This window comes from Diuraphis noxia, unplaced genomic scaffold (assembly GCF_037042655.1).
Source record: "Diuraphis noxia isolate RWA-SAM2 unplaced genomic scaffold, SU_Dnox_SAM2 contig0003, whole genome shotgun sequence".
NCBI classification, from domain to species: Eukaryota; Metazoa; Arthropoda; class Insecta; order Hemiptera; family Aphididae; genus Diuraphis; species Diuraphis noxia.
The window spans coordinates 7,508,353-7,522,039 of NW_028301713.1; the positions used below are offsets into that span (position 1 = coordinate 7,508,353).

Genomic DNA, 13,687 nt, shown 5'->3' on the forward strand with positions numbered 1-13,687 from the left:
GAAAAAACCAAAACCGTGGAAGAAGAACGCCGCTTAGAGGCTGATAAGACCACATACGACTCAACATGGTTACCTCTGCCGCCGGTTGATAAGGCGTTTGGCGCAGGGGACCTCAATTTTGAATGTTCAAATTTTCGAACTCCGATGTGCACCATGTCCAGTTGCTGCGTCGCTCTTTTCAAGAGATCTGTAAGTACCTACGATTTAAGAATAATATTCATATTATATTTACTTAACCCTCAATGTTTCCATAACAATTTGACCTAGACTTGTTGGCTTTTTGTTTCATTAGTATATTTTTATTTTTATTTCGTTTTCAGTATGCGACTAAAACAAAATTGACTGCTATTTTCAACGAAGATGTGCGTCAGATGGTATTGCGTGAAGATATCAAAGCCAGGAAACACCCTGGAAGGTGTAATCTTAAAGCCAAACCTTTTCCAGATAACTTGACTGATGCCGTACTAAAAACTCTCAAAGGTCAGAACAACCAATAAATATAATTTGATTTACCTTTTTCCTTTTTTTTAAAACATATAATTGAAAGTCCTATTGCAATGCTATATTTTTGAAGGTGGGCAGTTGAAAAACGTGATGAGTGACAGCAAGCTATTGTTAAACTATTTGCACAGCAGACACAGTCCTATTGAACAAAGTGAAATAATGGAAAAAAAGCAACAGAACAGAGTTGAATTAGAAAAAAAATGTATGTATTTTTGAGTAAATGAGAATGTTGTTTATATGTAACCTCAGTGTTGTAAAATATTTATATTAATGAAGTATTTATCAATTGTATCTTATATTACATTAGTAATTTGCATGGGCGGATAGGCCATTTTTGGTCTACCGGAAAATTTTAAAAAGGGGCCTCCACATGAAAATTTTTTTAATAATATATGATATTAAAGGGCCCCATTACCGAAATACGAAGGGGGGCCCACAGGGAAATGCCCGGATGCCCGGTAGGCCTATCCGTCTATGGTAATTTGCATAATATATTTTTTTCTATAACAATTTCCAGTATTTATGTGGCAAGTATTTTAATTCCACAATTCTACCTTACTTCATATAACATAATGAATTTTACATCCTTGCTTATTCATCAGAATCAAGGGTAGGTAATTATAAAAAAAAAACCCCCCATATAGCTATTTGTTTTAAATACTCTAAAAATTATTGTTTACAACATTGAGTGACGTTAGTGACCACTATGCCTATGTAATTTATGATGTGTATACTTTATTAATATGTATTGAATGCCTAAGTTATAATAATGTAATTATAAAGAACAAATTTGAGGTTTCAGATTACTGTGAAAACATGAGTGAAGAGCAACAAATTAAATTTGAAAAATTCATCAACAACCGTGTAGAAAGACTTGTTGCTCAAAGGACCTATAATTGGAAACCAATTGATTACAGTAACAGACATGTATGCCATCAGTACCTGCTGTCTCGTATTGCTCCAGAATACAATGTTATAAATACAATATTTAACGAATTACAACAAAGAGACCCAAATTTTGCGCCTGAATCCCTGTTTGATTTTGGTTCTGGTATTGGTACAGTTACCTTGTACGTTTCCTTTACTTTTCCACTGAGGAAGATGTTAGCGTAACATATTTTATAGTCTATATCTATCATGTACTATTTCCAACAATACTCATTTAATATTCAACCAGTACAAAATAGGTAATCATGATATATTAAAAAATGTACTTTGAATGTGTTAATGCAGTAGTTCCCTATTTATAGTTTTTCAATACTAATTGGAATAACTTCAACTGGTTGTAACTGAACTATTCAACACATTTTTAGTAAATATTGTAATAGTTCATGAAGTTGATCTTTTTAGCAGAAATGCAAAAAGCAGTTTTTTACTTATGACTAATGAGTATGTGAAAAATAAAGATAACTAATGTTAAGCTAATATTTTCTTAGATTTGGCATTGGCATTCATTAAAGTTAATTGGTTGTCTTTTTTTTTTTAAATATTTTTAGAAACGCAAAAAATATCTGGAAGGACTCATTAAAAGAATATTATTGTGTGGACACTTCATCGACTATGAATGATCTGGCCAGACTTCTTTTGCAAGAGGGAAATCCGAATAATGAAAATATATTGCCTAAAGGTCTGTTTTACAGACAATTTTTACCAGCATCACCAAACGTATGGTTAACATTATACAATAATTTTGAAATCAACAATGTATTATACTGTTTTCAAATAATAATTACCTGTGTAATGTTGCTCTCAGTTAAAGTTTGATCTCGTCGTATCTGCATACACTTTGTTTGAACTGCCAGACATTAAAAATCGGTTTGAGACACTTTTAAATTTATGGAACAAGACAAAAAAATATATTGTACTTGTTGAAATGGGAACGAGGGCTGGGTTCAACTTGATAAACGAAGCCAGAGACCTTCTTCTAGAAATATCTTCTCAAAACAATACTAAAAGTCATGTATTTTCACCGGTAACATTTAAATAACTGTTAATTTCATTATTAAAAACTTTTAAAAATAATTATTGATTTTACCTATTATTTTATTGTCTATAGTGCCCTCATGAACACTCCTGTCCACGTTATGATACTGACGACACCCCTTGCAATTTCGAAGTATCTTACTATACACCAAGAATAGCTCAACAATCTGTAATTAAACGAGAACTTTTTTCATATATAATCATTAAAAAAGGTTAGTAAATATTTCTCAACCTAGTTTGGAAATCGCCTTTTTTAACAGACACTTTTTAATCATTATAGGGAAGAGGCCAGACACGGATGAACAGTGGCCACGCATAGTGAGACCAGTTTTGGTACGTTCAAAGCATTCCATTTGTCGAATGTGCACAAGCAGTGGCAAACTGCAAGAAATTATATTTACTGCTTCCAAAAACGGAAAGTATGTAATTCAAATTCTTTAACATAGTAGATTATTATATTTTAATTCTAAACATTGGCCCTGTCACTTATATCACCATTCATCCTAGTGGACTGCAGCCCCTCCCAAAATTACAGTCTTGACTATTATAAATATACAGTAGCCTCCAAGCCCGGCAGAAGGCACAGGCAACACAGACGGCTCATAGGCGCAACTAGAGGCCAAACACTGGGGGTGCTAAAATTATGTAGATGAAACAGGTCGGTGGGGGCTACACCCCCACATCCCAAAGTAACATTCTTCAATTTTATAATTACTATAACCAATCTTAGATGCACTGTAAAAACATAAGCACACTAATATTTAAGTATCTAAGCAGTAATATACGTCATAAATACATTACCTATATTACCTATATATTCATATAATGACCTAGTATAAACAGATAAAAATGTCAATGTTACATAACTAATTTTTGATACAACCATATTGTATAACTAAATCATCATAAATAATTTGTGTTTTCACCAAAACCGCCAAATAAAAAACAATCTTACGTATAACAAAGAAAACTTTTTTCATGATTTTTCCATTTTTGGTATTTTTGACCTGGGTGTGCTTCAACACCCCCAAGCACCCCTTTAGTTGCACCTATGCGACAGACCTATGCGTGAGGCATCATTTCTTCTGTGATAGGTAGAGACCGGATTTATATGCGCTTAAAACCATAGAAATAAGATGTTTCTATGCTCTATAATTTCATCAAAATATTCTTTAATATGCAAAAATATTCTTTTTCGTAAAAATGTATTGATTACTGATAAAATAAATAACAGTAATAGTTTACAAAATGTATAAGATAGATAAATTAATCCTAATTGTTAAAAAATATTCAAACAGTCATAATTTAACCTATAATATGATGATATACTAGTGTAACTATATGTTTAATTGTATTTTAGATGTGTGAGTTTACAACCAATAATAATTACAAGTTTTAAATAATAAAAACATAAATGTATTGTGTATTGTTGAATAACAGAATAATGTTATGTATTAAAACAAATCAAAAAAAAAAAATAATTCAGGCTTATGAATTCAAAAAATAAAAATTTATTTCATAATATAGTTAAATAACAAAATAATATTATGTATCAAAACAATTTAAAAGGAACTTAAATAATTCAGTCTTTTGAATTTAAAAAATAAAATAATATTGCATAAAATAGTTCAATAACAGAATAATATTATGTATCAAAACAATTTAAAAGGAACTTAAATAATTCAGTCTTTTGAATTTAAAAAATAAAATAATATTGCATAAAATAGTTTAATAACAGAATAATATTATGTACCTACTAAATCAATTTTAACTTAAATAATTCAGCCTTTTGAACTCAAAAAATAATAATTACAAGTTTTAAATAATGTACTCTACGCACATGCGCAGAAGGTATAGGACAATGAAGTGTGCGGAACACGATCAGTGCTACCCACGTAGAACGCGGGAACTACTACCATAGAATACTATTCTATTGTACTATATTATTCTATGCAACTACCATGGTCCATCTATAAAAAGAAGATAAGAGAATATAGTATAGGAAATAATAATTATTATTATAATTGATTTTCTTATCAATTTTATGTTCTTTTCAATATTCCTTTCGTCAAGATAAATAATATGATACTACAATAAAAATTGTTTTGGATTTTTTTTTATAAACTATTAGATTTTTAATAAAATATTCAAATTAAACCCCAATATACCAATATATTCTTAAAACATGTTTTTTGCACAAAATATTCTCTAACCTTGAAATATTCTTTTTTATGCTCTAAAAACTTTTTTATATCAGATCATAGGTAAATGAATCGTCCAGAAAGCTTATCCAATCGGAGCTGCATACTCTCAGTAAAAAGATGTAAAAACATAAAAATCCGGTCTCTAGTGATAGGCAAGGCTGTATTTAGAGTAATATGTTGATATTTAGACTACAAAAACAAAAGGGCGACAAATTTTGATTTTGCCTATGTATACATTTTGTCTAGAGTTGGCCTTAGTAGCCTCTAGGTGCTAGATCATTATTGTTAATTGCTATATATTATAGCTCACCCCGAAAATTATATCTATATACGCTACTGCATTGCAGTGTGTGATATTATTTGAGTTGGGCTTCTAGTATAGTGGAATACAAGGCGTATTGTAAAACACCAGGTTTTAGAATTAAATGTACATTTAATAAGATCATAATATTTGTATTGATAAAAATTAATATGTTTTTAACTTCTAATAATATTTATGTTATATGCTTGTTTATTTATTTTATTTAAAAAATAACTTAAGATACCTATAAAAAATTTTAAATACATATTTCTAACTCTTTATCTTACCTACCGACTATAGAAATATTATTTCAGTTTTATGGTTGGTAAAATAAAATACATACAATGTAGGTGAATAATTAAGGTGCGTGATCAAAGCCGTAATACTTGCCTAAAGTCTGCAACCAGGATAATATGTCCTACTAAGGAATTTTGTGACCCAATTTAAACGTATAATTTGTAAGTTAATAACTTATAATTTATATGGTTTTAGTAAAAAGGTAATATGTTTGACAAAACACACATAGAAATTATCTCCTATAACTAGTGAAAAAGTGTCCCAATATGCAATATAAACCAAAAATTGTGAAAAAATGAAGAAAGATCACTTCCTGTTAAAAACAATGGGTTCTTAGTCATTTTATAATTATATAATTATACTCGATAAATATAAAATTTATAATTAGGATTTTCTACCCAACGATATATTATTTTACAACTTTATTAAGTTTTGAAAACAGTAGAATTAAATTTCAATTCAATACATGAAAAAAAATAGTTTTCATTACATTGAATCTATTACATTACGTTGTAAGTACATAATAATACTTAACGAAAAATCCAAAATTTTAATAGAAAAATGATTTAATAAAATGCAGCACTCCTTTGTGTAGGTATCAATTAATGGTTTTATACTTTAAAACCTATTATTATTTTTTGTTATGCACTTACATCACGTAGACAAAATAAATTAGGCGTTGTCATTAAGTTTCATTGATTTACGTGAATTTTTTATTTAAAAAAAGAATACCGAAATAATAATTATCTAACGTTTTTTTTCGTAAAATAGCGTTAACGCGGAGTCGTTGATAGGCAGTCAAACGTATGTTACCTCCTACGGTTATTCACCACACGTCCGGTCTCGTCGATTTGGTCAGGGACTCGGGGTCATTACGGATCTAGTATGAGAAATATCCACTTAGGGCTACAATTTTTCAACGATTGGAGTCTCATATCTACAGGGTTATCCAGATTTTGCTCTCTAAAAACGATTTCTAGTACCAGGAATTCATGGGGGGGAACAGTGTTTCTCGGAACGCAACCGGGCGGTTGATCACCGGTTCATGGGTCCCGGATACTTTAAATCGTGTTTCGTGTCACATGCGTGTTTGGAGGTACTCGAGCACCGAGCGAAAACGCATTCACATACATTCCTGGTACCAAAAGTCCATCGAGTAACTGCTCACCTCGGTCGATTTCGAATATCTTACTCCGCTATTAAACTAAATCTGGGCGGCGCCACATGTATTCAAACCTCCATGCCATCAATTGCGAGTTGATGAGAAAAATATATACAAGTAAAATAAACGAAATATTCGCTATTACCGTTGCGCAAATTTAAAATTGGATTTAAATCATAGTTGTAATTCATAGTATTTGGATACCAACGATATTTTTTTATAAATTCAGGGCTCGGTACTTCGTGCAATCGCACTTGAATATTATCATGAAATTTTATTCTGCACAAATTAAATAATACATACCAAATTTTTAACACGCCATTTAACATATTTTCGATATTAACAAAAAAATAATTTATTTCAAGTCTAAAAATAGTATGTAAAATGTAAATGTGTAATGCTCATGTTAACCTGCCTCATCTAGAGCCTGCATATTTTAAATCATAATATTATAGATTTAATAATTATTGCTTATTATGGTAATAACTATCATAAATTGCAATGCATTTTGAAGTGTATCTATTATTTTTATATAACTGTATTTTTAGAGATATTATTGTATTATGTACTCACATATTTCATTATTTTAGTGCATTATGTTCCTTGTCTAGTTTTTTTTGTATTATATCTATTGTATTGTAATTAAAAATGTATAGTATTGACTATCGCCTAAGAGATGGGTGACTTGAGTTTATCTGCTTGGTATCCGAGTTTGACACATCAAGAGAACCATTGACAATACAAATAATATACCTATGTACATACAATATACTTTATGATTTTTTTTAAATTTGTATTTATATATTGTATTTTCGTACCAAACCAGTGGCGTAGAAAGACTTGTTAGCGCCCCTGGCCAACCTAGGAAAATGCGCCTTTTAACTACTAACGAGTAAATTACAAAATGTTTGTATAATTTTATTAACTTACGTGTGTGCGTACAGCGTGCGACGTGTCAATAGCATAGACGGCTAAGAAATGACAATACGAATATACGATTACCCGCATGGCGCATTGTATTATGCATTGTAATACGCACTATCGTCACTTTTAAAAATAAGATTATTGATAAATAGATGACAAATAATATCATAATATATTTTATAGACGGGACACGGGCGATCCGATAACGATAAGCTCGATGTTCATACACACACAAACGCACCGTTCCTTCATTCCTTGTAGTGAAACACGAATTTAACGATAAACAAGATAAACAAAATCATACACATTTCAAAATGTATAACCGTATGGGTAATAAAAAAATGTCGTTTTGAAGTTCGACTAAAAATAAGTACCAATTTTAAAGCACAAATTTGCGCCCCTTCATAATTTGCGCCCCTGGCGTAGGCACAGTTTGCCATACCCTTGCTACGCCACTGTACCAAACATCAACAATGTGCCCTTCATAAGTTTGAAGGTTATGTTTCGTTGTTCGAAACCCCTTTTAGTTTTGCGTCCTAAGATGACTCGCATGTGTCATCACTTGTTCTGTCTCATAATACAATCTACATATCAAATTAGTAATCAGCACCTATGATTTTATTTAATAACTTCTTTATAATAAAAAGAATTGGCCTTTTATTTAATTTAAAGCTAAGAACATGATTTATTTCATGAGTTTTTATAATAATATTTTAATTAATAAACAATTTATAAAGTAAAATATTTATAAAAAATTGCTCAAAACTCACTTAAAATATCGTTGAAATTCAAGCTCAATTTCCTTACGTTCGATAATTGGTCATTCTTATATTAAACCTTATTACACAAGAAGTTGAAACTGCTGAACACAAATTATACATTCATAAGACATCATAACGACATAACATATTATGTCAATGTAAGTGTTATCTTAAATGGTCTACAGCATTTATTGGGTTAATGTAACACATTACATTACATATTTAAAAGTAAATAAATATTATTAAACAATAATGTTTTATCATTATAAATCTAAATTAAACTTTTACTTTACTAATATTATTATTTGTTAATAATAATTGTCATCATATTAATATTTTAATATTGAAATTTTTTTCTATTATTTCACAGAATTCCTTATTGGTGCGCACGATCAAGTAAATGGGGTGATAGATTGCCAGTAGTAATTAAAGAAGAAAAAGTAGAAGGAGAAGGAGAAGAAGAAGAAGTAGAAGAAAAGTCTGAACAAAATTAATTTTATTGTATAAAATAACAAATATCTATTTCCAAACTATCTAAGACTGTACGGTTTGAGGTAATAATACGGCAATCACAGCTTCCCTATACTTATTCAAAGTATATATATCTTCGCCTGAAAAAATATGTTTTATTTAAATTTGATCAACATTTTGAATAAATGATAGTTTTACCATTGTTTAATAATTCTGTAACTGCTTCTTTGTATTTCTGCCCCACCATATCGTCATCAATAGAATGTGAGTTTACATCATCATTTGAAACCTTTTCTGGCCATCGAGCTAATGTGACGTACGCTTTTTTGGATGGGTTGTTTTCCCAAATGTAATGTTCCATGTCTGCCTCTTGTTTTTGTCGTTCCCATTCCTCAAAGGTCTGTAATATATCAGTGACACAAAAATTAGTTCAAGATATTTTTTTTTATGAACATTCATATTGAATAACTTACATTAGATTCATGATACAAAGCTGTGAGAACATAGACTCCGTAATCATAGTTTTGTTTCCTTGTTGGACAACGATCAGTGACAATAGTAAGCATATCAGATTCTTCATCATATCTGTCCCCAACCAATCTGATCATTTTGTCTCTAGCATGTTTATCCAAATTTAAAGTGCTTAATTTGATCTAGTAGACATACAACAAATAATATATGAGTCCATGACTTAATAAACATTACAAATAACTTTTAATTTTATTGTATCTATGCCATGAGTAATATTTTCAGAAATTTACAAAAAATAAACAAATCGAGAATCCTGAAATCCAAAATAGAGAATTAAATCAAATATGTTGTTGGGTTGGTGTAAACAATCTATTTTATTTTGATGCTAAGTTATATAAATCAGTGGCGCAACCAGGATTTATTCAAGGAGGGGGTCCAAAAAAATGTATTTAACTACTGTTTTTATGCCCTTTTCCTGAGTATATACATACATTTCATTTCTTAATAAACACAATTTGCCGGGTTTAAGACCAATAAAAAAAACACACAATTATATTATTTACATTTTTAAATTTATATTTACAATGTATGTCAATTAATTATTATTATTATGCCAATTAAATTATGGTATAGTCATAACTCATAAGTCTTATTAGGTATTTAAAGTGTAAAATCCAAGCGCCGTTTTTCTTCAGTTAATATATTGATAACGTTTCGATAAGTTTCGATGAACATTTCACGGAAACTTTTAAAAATAAAAATAAAACTATGACATAAGCCAAGGGGGAGGGTCCGGACCCGGGGTCCACCCCCCTGGGTTCGCCACTGATATAAATTCTTTTCAACTAAGCACTTTTACTTTTAATACTTTTAATGTAACTAAAAGTTCTTAGATACTAGTCATGACTCATGATCGAGATGTACTAAAATCCAAAATGTATTCAATATTATTTAGTTGATTAAATATAAACTTTATATAAATAAATTTATACCCATATGTTAGGTATATAATTTATAATAAGTAGGTAGATACATAAAAACTAAAAGTACTTAGAATTACATAGTATTTACTATATAGATAGAATTTGAGGAAACTGGTAATAAAATAATTATTTTATTATACGTTTTCAAAATAAGAATAAATTGATCAGTAGAAAAATTTGTTGACAATAATTGAAATCCCCAGACCGGCAAATCAGTGCGTCTGATTTTGGTTTATTAGCTATTATCATACTGTTAAAATCCTTATATTAATTACAATCACAGTAACATAAACAATGAAGGATGATTAAGTTTATAGTTAGTAAATATTGTGAAAAAGAATACTGCTACACTAATACACTACCAGTGGCACAACTAGTGGGCAAGTTTGGAAAATTAAATTTTGTGGGCCCTTAATAAAGTTAACGGTTGCTTGCTCAATGGCAAACAATAAAAAGTTGATTTTTATATTTTTTCAATTATTACATTTTACATCAACATCAACATATCATAACCTTAAATAAGATAATTAGTTATATCCTGCAGAATATGGGCGCCAAGAATAATGTTTTAAGATATCTCATTTTCTATGTAGGAATTCGCTATCATATCATGCAAGTATTGGCAAGGCATAGTTTTGTTGAGCAGGCGAATATTAGTATCTATATAGTTATTCTTATAGTTTAATAACATCCAAATACTCATGAACCTATTCAATATTTGTTTATGAATTCACCTACCATTATACTATAATAGTATAGATATTAGGTAATAAAGTTATTAGGATTAAATTATTTTACTACTGATGAATAGAATATAATATTTACTTGACACTTACCATGGTTTATATTAGGTAATAATTACTATGGGCAACAACACAGTATCCAAGAGGTTCATTCAAAAAAGATTTTAAATATTTTATAAATATTATATATTATGACTCATAGGATTGTTTTTAATTTTATAAAATTAGTAATTATGGCAAGGATTTCCTTTGACTGGTGACAGAGAAGGAAGTTGTATACTTACAAACTTGTCCCTAGGATTATTTGTATTTTAGGGAATAGGTAGACAAGTTCCATTTTATATTTGATTTTAGAGCCTCCAAGTGTCTATTAGTGCCATTGTACATTACCCATTTAAATTCTGAAGTTCTAATAGCAAAAACAGTGTAGAAATGGAAAAAAATTACTAGTTTATGTAGGATTATCCCCCTTCCCCCCGAATCAAGTAAAAACATCAATAATTGCTACATACTTTGATTGTGACTATTCTAGATTTAGGATCTTTAATGGTTGGTGACGAATGACAATAATCTGTTGTTATTGTTGTCATTGGAAAATGTCTATCGCAATCTTCATCAGTTTCTAAGCCTTTAGGCCATTCGGTACAAAACTGTTTTAAAGCACTGCAATGTTTTTTCACTGCCGGTGGTGTAAGATGCAAAAAATTTGGAATCTTCATGAGCTCTGCATTACCATATTTACCGGGTGATGCTCTTTTCTGATCGTACCCTTGTCGTAGTGCCAGAGGCACAGTAGCTGGATGAAATGTTCTTGGACCAGGCCATACATTGGTCCAATCTTGATCAACAGGCATACTCAACGCTCTGAAAATATCGTCTAATTAACAAGATTCATTTTTTTTTTTTTTAATACAATTGATAACATTGTACCTAATATCAATCGAAAACATTATTATGTTACCTGGGCGGTAAAGTGATGGTCTTATTGTACTTCTTCTTAGCCTGAGGCACAAATGCTTTTTTTTTCAAGTCCAAGACTCTAAACTTGCTATCTGCAATAAATTATCGGTGTACGACTGACGTTAATTAGAGGGGAAAAAACCATGGCGACAAAATGAATGGATAAACCGGTTTCTCGTGTCCGTTGGCTTTTCATAATTTAATATTGTTCTTGACCGCCGACTCCGGAGACGTAAATAAACTACCTAATTATAATGATTAATAACTCACCCGTAGCTCTGGTCGAACACCAAACACGCGCAGGGTGATAACCGATAGGCATCAACACAGCCGTCGTTCGTCGAAGCGTAGTTTGAAGCGCAGACATTTTTATGAAATAATCGACGTATACAATGGATGAACTGGAATCTTTGGGTTTTAGTTAGTTTTTAATTTAATTTAACGACAACCGGTGACGGTGACCGGACTAGGATAGTCTACAAGCAGTACAAGCCGAGGCCCGAGGGATACGGTCACTGATTGATAACGATTAACGACTCGAAGTTTGATAAAAAAAAAAAAAAACTAAATTTTAGTTGATAGTATATTTGCCCATATTCAAATTAAAACTCAACGTCAAATGTCTGCAGATATAAAAATATAATAAACAACGATACTTGAACCAAAATTCAAAGCTTAGACTATTATGGGCGTTAAGCGTTGTTAAATCGGAAATTCTGCATAAAAAACTATGTTGTCTCGATTGCAGAAAATGTTTTCTTTGATCTACTAAACAATGATTAGGTCGATAACATCGTTTAAATCGTGCTACTGAGATAATACACAATTTATGAGATATAAGTATAACACGATTAAATATAATAGTAATATATCTTAAATCTTGACAAGACCTGTGAAATTAAGTTAATGAGAGAAAAATGTTTAGTACCCAAGTCGTAACATAAGAAAGAGGTGTAAATAAAATATTATATTGTTAATCGCATCATTATAATAATTAAATAGGTGCTACCTATTGTGTTTATTATTTTACTTTTTTTCCTAGTTTGGGACCTTTTTTTTGCGATTTACGTTATAACATTATAAACAATTTAAAAAACGAGTTACAGAAAAAAAATTTAAAAAAACTCATATCAACATATTATCGTCTATATTTTATAAATTACATTACAGGTAATAGTTAAATAGTTTCTACCAATCTATCTTTTATTTAATAGAAACTACATATATAGTAGGTGTTAGGTATGTCTTATTTCGGAGCGAATGTCATCGATTAAATACATGAGCCAAATTTTTTAAAAGGCTCAATAAAAATAATACTGAATTACATTATACGCAATTATATAGTAAGTAATTGATATCCAATATTTTTAAATCATCATTCATACATTTATATCTACGTGGCTACTGGCTAGTGGCTACAATAAAAAGAACCACTCACATGTTTAATTATTTTTTTACATGTTACACCTAATAAATTGTGTCTTTTTTATTTTACTATTAAATATCATAATTATGTTTATATATTTTATTTTATCATCTTTAGGTAGTCAATTGTTATGATAGTTATTAATTTTTACGAAACTTAAACCTTTTTATATAATGGTCAACCAATAAGACAATAATATTGAGAGATATCAAATAAATAACAATCATCGATTATTATAAACTAAAAAAACGACTGCTGGCCAAAAATTGATCACTATGGTACATAAGATAGTAGGGTGTAGATGTGGGATAGAAATTTAGAAACGAAATTCCCTCGTCCCTAGCAAAATCATAATGTTTAGATTTAGGTACTCGTATCAACATTTGTTTGAGCACGAAAGAAGATAAATATGTGACTCCAAATAAAACCACTAGTAGCGTTGAAAATATTTAATAAACATTGTTGATGATAAATTTATAAAAGATGCGCCTTAAGCC

At 29.9% G+C, this 13,687-nt stretch overlaps 2 protein-coding genes and 1 long non-coding RNA gene across 3 annotated transcripts; 2 read left to right on the forward strand and 1 right to left on the reverse strand.

The window, feature by feature from the left end:
• Positions 1-79: 79 nt before the first annotated feature.
• Positions 80-8,818, forward strand: LOC107163098 (ribosome assembly protein METTL17, mitochondrial). The gene is made up of 9 exons (XM_015510338.2): positions 80-189; positions 321-480; positions 575-706; positions 1,307-1,574; positions 2,001-2,169; positions 2,258-2,476; positions 2,561-2,699; positions 2,768-2,906; positions 8,507-8,818. Exons 1-9 carry the CDS (start codon positions 145-147, stop codon positions 8,628-8,630), a joined length of 1,395 nt encoding a protein of 464 aa, XP_015365824.1. The 5' UTR covers positions 80-144; the 3' UTR covers positions 8,631-8,818.
• LOC149056647 (uncharacterized) lies at positions 2,915-7,241 on the forward strand. Its single transcript, XR_016190997.1, has 2 exons — positions 2,915-3,581; positions 4,844-7,241. It is a non-coding gene; the product is annotated as an uncharacterized LOC149056647 (long non-coding RNA).
• mRpS35 (mitochondrial ribosomal protein S35) lies at positions 8,616-12,293 on the reverse strand. Its single transcript, XM_015510339.2, has 6 exons — positions 12,035-12,293; positions 11,766-11,856; positions 11,317-11,668; positions 9,081-9,260; positions 8,806-9,007; positions 8,616-8,747 (listed from the first exon to the last, which is right to left on the reverse strand). The coding sequence occupies exons 1-6, from the start codon at positions 12,129-12,131 to the stop codon at positions 8,671-8,673; spliced, it is 999 nt and encodes a 332-aa protein (XP_015365825.1). The 5' UTR covers positions 12,132-12,293; the 3' UTR covers positions 8,616-8,670.
• Positions 12,294-13,687: the final 1,394 nt, after the last annotated feature.